The sequence below is a fragment of the Lagenorhynchus albirostris genome, chromosome 16 (genome assembly GCF_949774975.1).
Source record: "Lagenorhynchus albirostris chromosome 16, mLagAlb1.1, whole genome shotgun sequence".
Classification (NCBI taxonomy): Eukaryota; Metazoa; Chordata; class Mammalia; order Artiodactyla; family Delphinidae; genus Lagenorhynchus; species Lagenorhynchus albirostris.
In genome coordinates this window covers 23,069,971-23,082,922 of record NC_083110.1, presented here as the reverse complement: position 1 = coordinate 23,082,922, position 12,952 = coordinate 23,069,971, and the positions used below count along the sequence as shown (strand labels likewise).

The 12,952-nt window shown below is 41.4% G+C and overlaps 1 protein-coding gene across 1 annotated transcript in view; it reads right to left on the bottom strand.

Annotated features, from left to right (window-relative positions):
• The window catches only part of SGPL1 (sphingosine-1-phosphate lyase 1), a 55,779-nt gene that overhangs the window by 27,831 nt on the left and 14,996 nt on the right, over positions 1 to 12,952 (bottom strand). The window contains exons 3-4 of the mRNA XM_060125425.1: positions 5,782 to 5,947; positions 926 to 993 (exon numbers count right to left, since the gene is read on the bottom strand). Of these exons, the coding sequence (XP_059981408.1) occupies positions 926 to 993; positions 5,782 to 5,947 (234 nt within the window). The remainder of the gene's footprint in view (positions 1 to 925; positions 994 to 5,781; positions 5,948 to 12,952) is intronic.

Here is a 12,952-nt window from a genome sequence, read left to right as displayed (position 1 = left end):
GCAGGGAAGCAAGGAAGATGAAGCCATCAAGGATCATGTGCGTTCCTTACAGCCTGCAGTGGGGCCTGCCCTGCTTATGTTCACCTGTGATAAAGAAGCTGTGGGAAGGGCACAGACGTGACTGTTGCATCCTGAGCGTGGACGAGGATAGAGAGGATCCAGTGAAGGGAATGTACTAGACTACAGACATGAACAAAGAGCAAGAGAATGGCTCTGCTCTAAGTTTCTAAACCTGGGATCAGCAAACTACAGGCCAAATCAAACTATAGGCTGAATTTGGCCTGTGCCTGTTTTTGTAAAGAGAATCTCACTGGAACGCAGCCAGGCTCATTCCTCTACCCATCGTACTATCACTGCTTTCCCTCTGCAAGGGCAGGGGTGAGGAGCTGTGGCAGACATGGCAGGGCCTGCAACGTCTAAAATGCTTCATACCTAGCCCTTTACAGGAAGTGTTTGCCAACCCTGATCTAAACCATGTAAGCACTCAATCCCTGATAAGTATCTAAATTCAGCCAAATATTGCTCCAAAGCTTCATGTCACTTCTGTCAGGTTGTCGAATTTCAAATTTCTCCTGAATAGCATCTTTCTCCTTCGGTCAGATACATTGGAGAAAGGGCTGGGTCAGCCTTCTCATTCTTGGCACTTCTGCTATTTTGAGTCAGCCAGTCCTCTGCTGTGGAGGCTGACCTGTGCACTGGAGGGTGTTCAGCAGCGTCCCTGTCCCCTATCCACTAGATGCCGACAGCACCCACCTCCTCTTGTGATATCCAAAAATGTCTCCAGACATTGTGGAATGTTTCTTGGAGGTGGGGGACAAAACTCACCCAGCCCCCTTGAACTTCTAGTTTCAGTGACTATACAGAAAGAGGTCTGATGACCATGGGGGTAGGAGGCGGTAGGGAAAATCTACAGGATTCTGCTTACCTTACGACCAATAATAGGCATCTTCCGGATAAGCTTAAAACATCTCTTTTTAAACCTTGACCATAAACCTAAAAGAAACAAACGGTTCTATTATCCAAATAAATTTCCACATATTATATGACCTGATAGTCATAATGTATGAACTATTCAACATGTCCTCCGCAATCTCACCTGCCCTCAGATGGCAAAGGTAGTTTCTTTCCTTTTTCAAAAAACCTTTTAATTTTTGAATAAGTAATACATTTACATGGTTCAAAAATAAAAAAATAAACACACACACTCTCTCATCTATCCCCCAGACCCTCATCCTACCCCCAGGTTAATATTACTACTAGTTTCTAGATACCCTTCTAGAATTTCTTTATGCATATACAAGTAAGAATAGAGGTATGTTCTTGTTTGTCTCTTTTACACAAAAGGTAGCATACTCCAGCACTGTACTAGACGTTGTTCTTCTACTTAGCAATATTCTCTTAAAGATCTGTGCTTCCTCATTCATTTTTATACCTGTAGAGTATTCCATTAGATGGATATACCCTAGTTTATTTAACCTGCCCTTTCCTGATGGAAACTTAGGTTGTTTCTAATATTTGCTACCACAAACCATGCTGAAATAGCTAACCTTGTAACACACACCGTATGTGTACGTGACAGTATACCTACAGGATAAATTCCCAGAAAGAGAATTGTTGGGTCAAGTATATTGCAGAGCTCCTTACCTTCCCAAGGTTTCCGGATGCCCAACATTTCTCTCCCCTCCCTCAAAACAAATGCCCAACCCGTGCTTTTCTTCAGGATCTATGCTCCAGTCTCTCATCCAACACACATCCCAACAACATTTTCTGGACCTAAAAAGGCCTTCAAATATCACGGACACCAATCAGACTCCATTCTGTTGGGCAGCACACAGGACAAATATGGAATTCTGATCCTATCAATTACAATAGCTATAAATACATGGCATCTAAATAGACAGTCGTGCCTTTCAATGAATTCACTTCAGTATATCTCAACTGACTCTGACAACAAGATTCCGAGGTTGGCAAAGAAGGCACTACCTACTATCCAAGGGCAGCTAAGGATCGAAGCATTAACTTGCTCAAGGCCACAGATCAGATCAGTGATGGGGCGGGGATTTAACTGAAGTCTTTGTTTTTCTAGTCCTAGACTCCCAGGCCTCTACACTGCTTCAGATGCACAACAGGAATTTTCAGTTATCCCAAGTGAGTTTCTAAGGAATCTACACGTAGGCTTTCTGCAAAGATACAAGGCATGAACTGAATGAACTTCACTGCTTTCCTAGGAGATCTGGGAAATCCAATTTCCTTGGCCAGAAGGTGCTTTCAACAGCCAAAGAATGTGTCTGTACCTTTTTTGGGTATTTATTATATGATGCCTTGCATCTTTACTAATTGTTTTTTGCTTAGGTTGCATCCCTAAGTGCCTAGCACTGAGGTCAACACTCTGTAAATGTCTGGGACAAAACCCACTATCTAAGACACAGACTGACTAAGACAAAGGGACTGAAACCACTGTTACTTTTTGTTTAAATTTTGGAGTATTTCCTTTCAGTCCTGAGATCTTACTGTATGTACAATGTCATACCCTCTTCTCATTTACAGCATTTTCTACATTATTATAAATTCTTCCTAAACGTATTTTTCAGTGTTACCACAGTAGTCCATCAAATGAGCATAACTTAGTGTTGGATAGTTAAGCTGCTTGTTATTTGATTATTTCTAACAATGTTAAAGCTGTAAAGATTCAGAACCACTTCCTTATTTAACAGATGAAGTAATTAATTAATGAGGTAGAAAGAGGTCTAGAAATCAGCAAGCTGAGTCAGGTGTCCAAAAGTACATTGATGTGACCACAGGTGGAGGAGAAAAGAGTAAACGAATTTTGTGGAAGTTGTGAGATAATATGGTACAGGGTAAAAAGAACAGAATACAGACCAGAGATGGAGAAATTGAGAATGAAAAGATTATGTGGTCAAGACCTAAAAAGATAATCTCAAAAGCAAAATTTCCCAGAGGTACAGGAAAAAAAAGTAACGAGAATGTTTTAAGGTAATACAATAAGAAATGCCAGTGTAAGAACGACAATGCTTGGCTCTTTACAGTTTACAAATTCCTTTCACACCACTTATGCCACTCGATCCTCCCATCACTCTTTGAGACTGGATAAAGCCGTATTACTATGCTCATTTTACTGTGAGGAAACAGGCCACCAGGCTTAAGGGTGTTGCCCAAGGTGCCATGGCTAGAAACCTCCTCCTACCACAGAACTCAGATTTCTGTTGATGAACTGCAGACAGTCCCACAGTTTAAGTCAACATGAGTTAGTAAGGATGGAGCAGGATTAAAGGAGAGATCACACCTTAGAGGGCTCCAGCCCTGCCCCGTCCCACCCTCCTGCCGCCTCCATTTCTTATCTACCCGTGTCTGTCCTGTGTTCCGCAATTACCCTCGCCCCTCAGAAGGGTACCCGGAATTTGAAGATCAGCAAAATTTATCACTAAACGGACCTTAGACTCCTCTAAGGCAATATACTAAAAGTGACTGGATGTTCAGTAATACGTGGAATACTTCTACATGAGCAAGGTGCTGAGGAAATCGGCAGTTCTATCAAAATCACCTCCGATCTCTGGCGGGAAGACATTTCTATCTGTGTCTAAAATTCAAGTTGGAAGTTACAAAATAAAAAATGTGTTGTTTGTGTATATGTATTAAAGCAATATGAAATTGCCAATATTCAACAATTTTTGACTGACAAAAACTACATTTTATATGATTCAAGCAGATTCAGATATAGAAAGAGATACAGATACATAAATGGTGGTTGTCTCTAGGTAATAAGATTTGAATTTTTTTCTTATGGTTTAGCTACATTGCCTAATTTTATACAATGAACATGTACTGCTTTTATAATAAGAAAAAATGTTATTAAAAATAAAACAACCACAATGGCTTGGAGTTCACAAAGATTCAGAGGCCACATACCATTAACACACTGCTCCTATTAATTTTCTCATGGTGTCCTCAGAAGCCAGCGCATTCTTTTTTGAACGCTAAAGGCAAGTAAGTACCTGAGACCTAAGACGGCTTTGCTTCAACTACCGGTTAAGCAAAATGCACACGGGCACCGAGGGCTGCACAATGGAAAACAGAAGTGAAAACCTAAAGCTAATACTGATCACAGTAAAGAAACATAAACCTCAAGATCTCTGGCCTTAGTTTGGATTTACAAATGCACCATCTTAAAAGGAAAGGTACACAGAATGGTGGCTGCCAGAAGCCGGGGAGAGGGAGTCGTGGGAAGTTTGTGTTTAATGGGTACGGAGCTTACAATGATGAGAGAGCTCTCTAGATGAGAGAGTTCTAGGATGGTGGTGATGGCTGAACAACAATGTGAATGTACTTAACGTCACTGAACTGTCCACTTAAAAATGGGTGAAGTGATCAATTTTATGTTATGTATATTCTATCACAATAAAAAAAAGAGAAGTACATTTACTGCTACTCCTTAGAGGCCTCTGGAATCGGACAGGATGGTGGGCAGCACTGAATCAAATGCTTCCCAGGAAAGGAATAAGCCTGAGCAGAAGAGACAGGGGTTGCGTCCGTTTCCAAACCATGGAGCAAACGAAGCACAAGGGTTAGGTCTGTCTAATTTGTCAGAGTTTATGAGAAAATCTTGCACGGACTAGGAGCAGAAATTGAGGACAGGGTTTTTAAAGCTGGAGTGAGCTAAACTTCAGACAGGGCAGTCACGTCTCATTTCCATTTTAACTAAGTGCAATGCTGACTCCGCCATAACCCGGCAATGTTACTAGAACAGCTGGATGGCTGTCTGCATGGTAAAGAGAGGAAACAGAATCTGGCCTCTAAGTTGACTTTTCTGGGGGAAGAGGAAGAAAAGCAGAAACAGTATTCTGTTAAAGAGCCCCTTCAAACAGATGTTATCGGGGAAGCAAATAGTTATGGAAATTTTAAACAAATGAGAAATGGCAAGCAACTCTCATCAATGTTATTAACTCAGATACCCTACTAAGGGTGAGGAAGGGGTGCAGGGGAGTGTACAGAGCACTCACCACCTCTCCTACCATTTACTTACAAAACACAGCCTGCAGGGGAAAAGAATTTGTAAGGAGGTACCACACAACCAGGCGGTTGGGAGGTTGGGAGGGGTGCAGGGAGTGTGGGCAGGATCTGAGGAAGGATGGAGGATGTTCAAACTGATCACTAATAGACTTCTCATCTTCCACACTCCCTGAGAAGCAGCCTCCTCTTCCCATGTCAGTCCGGCTCCCAGAGTCACTACCCAGGAAGCTCAAAGTGTACTGTCCCCTTACAGCAGAGGTTCAACTCCAAGAGGACACGGACCCTGTATTACTTGTATAGATCCCTAGAGCTTGGCAGTGCCTGATACAAAGCAGACATTCCAATGGTCACTGCATGAGTGCCGTTCCAATGTCACATAATCTTTACTGAAACAATGGCCTAAAATGAAAGCCATAAACTCATGCTTGGGGAACTCCAGGTGACACAATTATGTTCTAGGCAAGAAGCTGAACATGAAGAGAGTTTAAGCCATACTCTGTGGATCCTTACCAGGACTAATCTCTCAGGGGTTTTAATGTAAACTGCAAATCCAGAAAAAATCAATGTAGCAGTTACAGTTACACAAGTCCTATTAAAATTTTACCAGTCAGAAGGCAATGTCCTTTCTATTTAAACAGATTTTAAAAATCACAACCAAACCACCCAGACAAGAAATTAGTACAGTCCCTTAGCCATCAGTTCCAAAGCTAGTGTAACTCCACTGTATCTTTACAGGGGGGACAGTATACTTACTCTCTGGCTGGAAGATAAACTCGTATACCCAGACTACCAGCAGAGTCCACACGACACTCCATGCAATTAGCTGCCAGGGCTCATACTTGCTGCAATGCCCGTTTACATAATTCTTGGCCTTTGTGGAATACACTTCCAAAATCTCGAAGTAGGGCTCAAAGGCCTTCTAGAAATACAAAAGAAAAAAGAAATATTACATTCAAAGAGAGAAAGGAAGTCTATTCTTAGTTTGCTCTTCAACTCATTTTTCAAGGGCAAGGCCACTCATGATCTGGCCCTACCCCAGCAATAATCTTATCATCCTGCTTCTGCGCTAGGAACTCCAGTGCACACTGCCCCTTAACAGACAAGTGGACTTTGACAGCGTTTTTGATCTTCTATCTGTAAAATAAAAGGTTAATTAGACTTCCCTGGTGGTGCAGTGGTTAAGAATCCACCTGCCAATGCAGGGGACACAGGTTCGAGCCCTGGTCCGGGAAGATCCCACATGCCACGGAGCAACTAAGCCCATGCGCCACAACTACTGAGCCTGTGTTCTAGAGCCCGCGAGCCACAACTACTGAGCCCATGCACCACAACTACTTAGCCTGCACTCTAGAGCCCAGGAGCCACAACTACTGAGCTCGCATGCCACAACTACTGAAGCCTGAGCACCTAGAGCCCATGCTCGACAAGAGAAGCCACCGCAATGAGAAGCCCGCACACCGCAATGAAGAGTAGCCCCAGCTCACCACAACTAGAGGAAGCCCGCACACAGCAATGAAGACACAACGCAGCCAAAAATAAATAAAATAAATAAATAAAAGGTTAAGCTAGATCATCATTTCAGCTCTAAAGTTTCTAGATGACTGCAGTATTCACTGTCCCACTCAACTAATCTTCTCAATATGAATGTCTTTCTCTTCTTCTCTACTTGAATCTTTCCCCACCTCTAACACAAAAGGCAGCAGACTGTTTCCGTAAAAGGCCAGATAGTAAGTATTTTAGGTGCTGCAGGCCAAAAGTCTCTGTCACAACTACTCAACTCTGCTGCTGTAGCGCAAACACAGTCCCAAAATAGTGGGTAAAGAAATGAACGTGGCTGTGTTCCAACAAAATTTAATTACAGATGCTAAAATTTGAATTTCATGTAATTTCACATATCACAAAATATTCTTTTTATAAAAACAATTTCAAGTTAAAATATCATTTTAGCTCATGGGCTATACAAAAACAGGCAGCAGGCCAGATTTGGCCCGTAGGCCATAGCCTGCCAATCTCTGCTCTAAGGCCCTATTTGACGAAAACTCTTATAGCCAGGAACCATATCTTATCACTATGTGTATCCCTCACAATACATAGCACAAGCAAGAAAAAATCCTCTCCCCTGAAGTTACCAGAATACCCAACTCATGAGAATTAATCTCCCCCATTAAATTCTCGTCAAACATTCATTTGTGCCTCTACACAGAGCTGATCACAATGTGCCTTGCAGTCTACTCATCTGTTTCTCATCTCCTTTACAACATGATTAGGTCCCTGAAGACTGACCGGATCCCAGTCATATTCACAAGCCACCGAGTGCCCTGTACAAAATACGTTCATCTTCAGTCTGCCATTCACTCACTTATTCAACATTTATGAAGCTTCTCCAGTGTTTAAGGCATTCAGCTGGGGGAACATTAAGGTGTATATGCCAAGTTCTTGCCCTTACTGAGCTTACAATCTAATGAGAGAGGTTCATACATACACATGCAGACACACATGGGCACACACATATATAAACAAGTAATTGGAACTCTTCAGGATAAACACTATAAAAAGGTTGTAAATGAAGTGCTAAGAGAGACCACTAAGTAAGGCCTATCTAACTCTACCTGAGGGGAGATGAGGAAGATATGACAGAGGATAAAATCTAACAATGATCAAAAAAAATTCTCTAGGCAGAAAAATTAAAAGAAAAAAAAAGTCATACCAGGAAGACAGAATAATAGCTGCAAATGCATAAAAAGAGTCTGAGAATGGCAAAAAGGTCTGTGTAGTAAGAGCACAGGCTAGATGAGGGCAGAGACCATATCTGTCTTCTCCAGCACTAAATCCTCAACATATAGCATGGTGCCTGGCAAACAATTTGTACTGAATAAAAGCTTGGAGAGTGGCTTGACAGTGACCAAGTAAATGAGTGAACACATCAAGTTACAAGAGAACTGAGGCTGGGAGAAATACACTAGGTCCAGATTTTAAATGGTCTTGGGGAAAAAAACGGATAGAGATTGGAAGTATAAATTGATAGGTACTTTTTGTAAAGTGATTTATCAGTATCTATTAACATTTTAAATGTATATTCATTTTTACCCAGAAATTCTTTTTGGTATCTATATAATTGCACCTATGTACATGTTCAAGGACTTTCACTTCAGTATTCTTTGTAACAGCAAAAGAAAAAATATAAATAACTGTCCATTGATAAATGGTTAAATAAACTATAATACATACATTTTATGTACCCATACTATGCAGCATTAAAAAGAAGACAGATTTATGGACTTCCCTGGTGGCGCAGTGGTTAAGAATCCGCCTGCCAGTGCAGGGGACACGGGTTCGAGCCCTGGTCTGGGAAGATCCCACGTGCCGCAGAGCACCTAAGCCTGTGCGCCACAACTACTGAGCCTGCGCTCTAGAGCCCGTGAGCCACGACTACTGAAGCCCGCACACCTAGAGCCCATGCTCCACACCAAGAGAAGCCACCGCAGTGAGAAGCCTGTGCACCACAACAAAGAGTAGTCCCCGTTCACCCCAACTAGAGAAAGCCCGTGCGCAGCAACGAAGACCCAATGCAGCCAAAAATAAAAAATATATACATAAATAAATAAATTTATATATTTAAAAAAAGACAGATTTAAATGAACCACATGGAAAAATTACCAGAACATGATGTTGAGTTAAAAAAAAAAAAAGAAAAAAGCAAATAGCAGAACAACAAAAACAAAACGAAAGGTATGGGTATTAATCAGCAGAGCAATTTTTTTTTTTTAAGATAACTTCATGGGAAAGGAATAGAAGGAGGACAGAAATTAGAGACAAAAATTTTAGTTAAGAGGACTGTTGAAATAGTCCAAGGGAGGGGCTTCCCTGGTGGCGCCGCGGTTAAGAATCCGCCTGCCAATGCAGGGGACCCGGGTTCTAGCCCTGGTCCAGGGAGATCCCACATGCCGCGGACCAGCTGAACCCGTGCGCCTGTGCCACAACTACTGAAGCCCGCGCACCTAGAGCCTGTGCTCCGCAACAAGAGAAGCCACTGCAATGAGAAGCCCATGCACCGCAACAAAGAGTAGCCCCCGCTCACCGCAACTAGACAAAGCCCGCGCACAGCAACAAAGACCCAATACAGCCAAAAATAATAAATAAATAAAATTAATTAATTAATTAATTTTTAAAAAAAGTCCAGGGGAGAAATAAACTGGGTTTCACCTTAAGCAGTATGGTAGCTGGGCCAAAACATGGTATGGATTTGAACAACATTTTTAGAACAGTGTTTGATAACTTATTAGATATAGAAAGTATGGAGTGGGAAAAATACAGATAATTCCAGATTTTCAAGTTTGAGAGACTGGCTTAGTGGTGACAGCATTAACCATGGCAGACTAGAAGAGGAAGGGAAGCTGAAGATGGTAGAGGAGATTCTGAGAACAAGATAATGCTGTAGGTTTATGTTCCTGATGGATATCTACATGCAATGTTCGAGGACAGCATGAAAGCTCAGAAGGAGGACGGGTGCTCAACTAATGTTTGTTGAAAGCATTTATACACTTAGCAATTAGGCTGCAGTATAAGGTAATTAGCATTAGACATGTACTGGGTTCCCAGAGGGCTATCCATGGAAACACAGTTTATCTGCAACCCCCTCATAGTTCTTGGTGGCCATTCCCTAGAGCCCACTGTTGCTATCAACAATCTCAATCCTGCACAGCAGTGGCAGTGCTGGTCGAGACCAGAGAAAGACCAGAGGAGTCTACCATCATTGAAGGTATGTCATAATTTCAACTATTATAGAGAATCTTCTAGTGTTAAAGCTGTGATCAAACCAAATGGTTGAATGGTGTGTATGAATGGGATGACGGAAGAACAATCATACAGATCAGCTTTTCCTCTGGTGATTCTAGTTCCTGGTTCACCCAGAAAATAGAGGTTACCAACTGCAAAAGATGACTGTAGATATTATCACAGCACTGACTAAACAAACGAGTAACATAACTAGTATTAGGGAAAGAGCAAAGAATCAGCACATGCAAACTACTTCCATTTTTAAAAAGCCTATTAAGATATGAAGGCATTCCTTGCCAGCATTTACAAAATTATATTCAGCAAAAGTATATTTTCTTTGTAATTGCTATGAGAAGATAATGGGAGTCCTTGAATATATCTCCTTAAGAGGAGATATAGAGAAACACCTCTCAAGGAGATCTATTTCTATATTCTCTTACTCCAGTGACAGAATGATACTGTACTTGGAGGGGTCCTAGCAAGCTTTTTGAATGGGCAACCAGTGGGTCACAGAAATTATATCTCCTGGCCTCATTCCAAGGTTCTTCTAGGTTACTACAAACAACCTAGGCTCAGTCCCAACAAAGAAGCACCTCACAACACTGACAACTCGCTGCACTATAGGGCTCTGTGGGGTAACGTGTGCTATCTCCTTGGAAAAAAGGATGAGGCAGTTCCTTGGGGCCTTGCAACCAGCAGCAACCCCAGGCTGGGTTCTGATGCAATAGTCCAGCCCTGGGGAAGTATACAATCTAAATGTTGAAGAGAACTTTAGAGATCAAGCCCACATTTTCATTTTACAGAGGCCCCGAAGCAGCACGGCGTACCTCACTCAGCTCATGCAGACGGGCTTGTGTCAGAGTGGAGAGTAGGAACCCACGCCTCCTGCCAGTATTTAGTACTCTTTCAATGCTTCATTCTCAGTGTCACAGGCAGAGAATCACTAAACACATTACAATCCAGCGCTATCCCAAGAATTTTCTTTCCACAATTTATGCTCCTGGCAGAATATACCTTGGATATATGGTAACATACAACAAACCAAAATTGTACTGCTAGGTCATGACTACAGAAAAAACATCCAGACAGAGATGGCACGAGAACGTAATATAATTATAATTACTATTTCCCACCGCATCTTTCTTCTTATAGAAATATATTTTGTCTATATACACTTGCATATTTATTTATAATTACAATACTTAGGCTTCTGTCTATTTCAACTTAATCTCTACATTGTGTCTCTGGAAATACAAGAACCATAAGTGGTCATCTATGAAGGCCACTAGCTTATTGTGCAACTCCAGGCAAATTATTTCACCCACCTGTGCCTTCATTTCTTTATCTAGAAGGGACACAGAATATTCACAAAATAAAGTGTCTGTGTACATGTGTGTCTGTGCGTATGTGTGGGTGTTTGTGGCTGTTTATCTCCAATATCTGCTTAACAGAAAAGTAGTTTTGGTAAAACTTCCACAAAAAAAAAGCATTCTTTCCTTCACACTTCTATAAAATTGGAAATGTATTCCCCTAGAGGAAAAAAACAAAATACTTTGCCCAATGAATGTATATAAAATGATAGTAAGAATACCATAAATCTTTTAAAAGTATAATATTAAAGGAAAAAATATCAACTTTAGTGTGAAGATTTAAAATATTAACTACTTTGAAGAAGCTACTGTCAAATAAGGATGAATAAACTAACCAGACTTTCTCTTTTTATTCATCCCACTTCAATCTAAAGATTTAGGTTTTAGCAGATACCTAAAAGACATCAAAATAGTACTCAATAATCCTAATCATTACTAGACAAAAGGCAGCTGCTGGAATGTATGGGAGCTTGGTAGCCTACTATTCTCATACTGAACCCTCTCACCCCCCAAATTACTTCAAGGGAGCAAGACACTTTCGTGAACATGATAGTAGCAGTCTACAAATTTGGTAAATTTGGGGCCTGCCACTTTTTTTTTTTTTTTTTAAGCATATGGTTTGGGCTTTTTTGGCTGTGTTGGGTCTTCATTGCTGCACGTGGGCTTTCTCTAGTTGTGGAGAGCGGGGGGCTACTCTTTGTTGTGGTGCACGGGCTCCTCACTGTGGTGGCTTCTCTTGGTGCGGAGCACGGGCTCTAGGCACACGGGCTTCAGTAGTTGTGGCTCACGGGCTCTAGAGTGCAGACTCCATATTGTGGCACATGGGCTTAATTGCTCCGCGGCATGTGGGATCTTCCTGGACCAGGGCTCCAACCCGTGTCCCCTGCATTGGCAGGTGGATTCTCAACCACTGCGCCACCGGGGAAGTCCCAGGGCATGTCACTTTTTAGACCAAAGAGTTTCAAACTTTTCCAATACAGTCCCACAAAAATGTATTTTACAACACAAACTAGCACGCACAGCAACAGAAAGATATAAAACCAAAACAAAAATTTCCAAAATAATACTTAACACCTTATTACTTGTAATACACTTACATTTCTTTTCTATTTCTTCCTTCTTTTTTCAAAGGCTTGGCCCACTAAATTGATTCTGCATCCCTCTAAATGGATCATGACCTTCAGTTTTAAAACCAGTGTGTTACAGTGGTTTCACTCCTGGCTTCCTTAAATTTAGAATGCGGTTCTGTAATGCAGTGAAGGGAGTTAACACTAAGGTTATTTTCCACTCAACACAATCTCAGTGCTTTTTATACTTAGGATTTATTCTCTTAACATTTTTGTGAGGCCAGGATTATGACGTGATGGAGTGACTCAGTCCAGGAAACTCAGAATTCTCCAATCACAAGATACTTTCCTATCAGTACTAGCCCACGGTTCTCCCCAATGATAATAAACTCTTTCAGTCCTTAAATCACTTCAAGAGAACAAGATTCTGTAAGCAGACTTCCCATAATGGCACTATCCACACCCCCATTCCCCCGAAAAAAACTTCTTTGAGAACTATTACTGTACTTAACCAATTGCCAATTAGGCAGTGATAATTTTCCCCCATTAAATGTCCTTAATTACCAACTTATACCAGAAGAAACATTCTAAAAATGATTATCACTGAAAGAAGACATTTCCAGACCCACACTGGATGGTGCTTCTTTCCTTAATAATAACAATCCCTTCACCATGATTTAATGGGGGCAAACCAGTAGAACGCATCAAAAT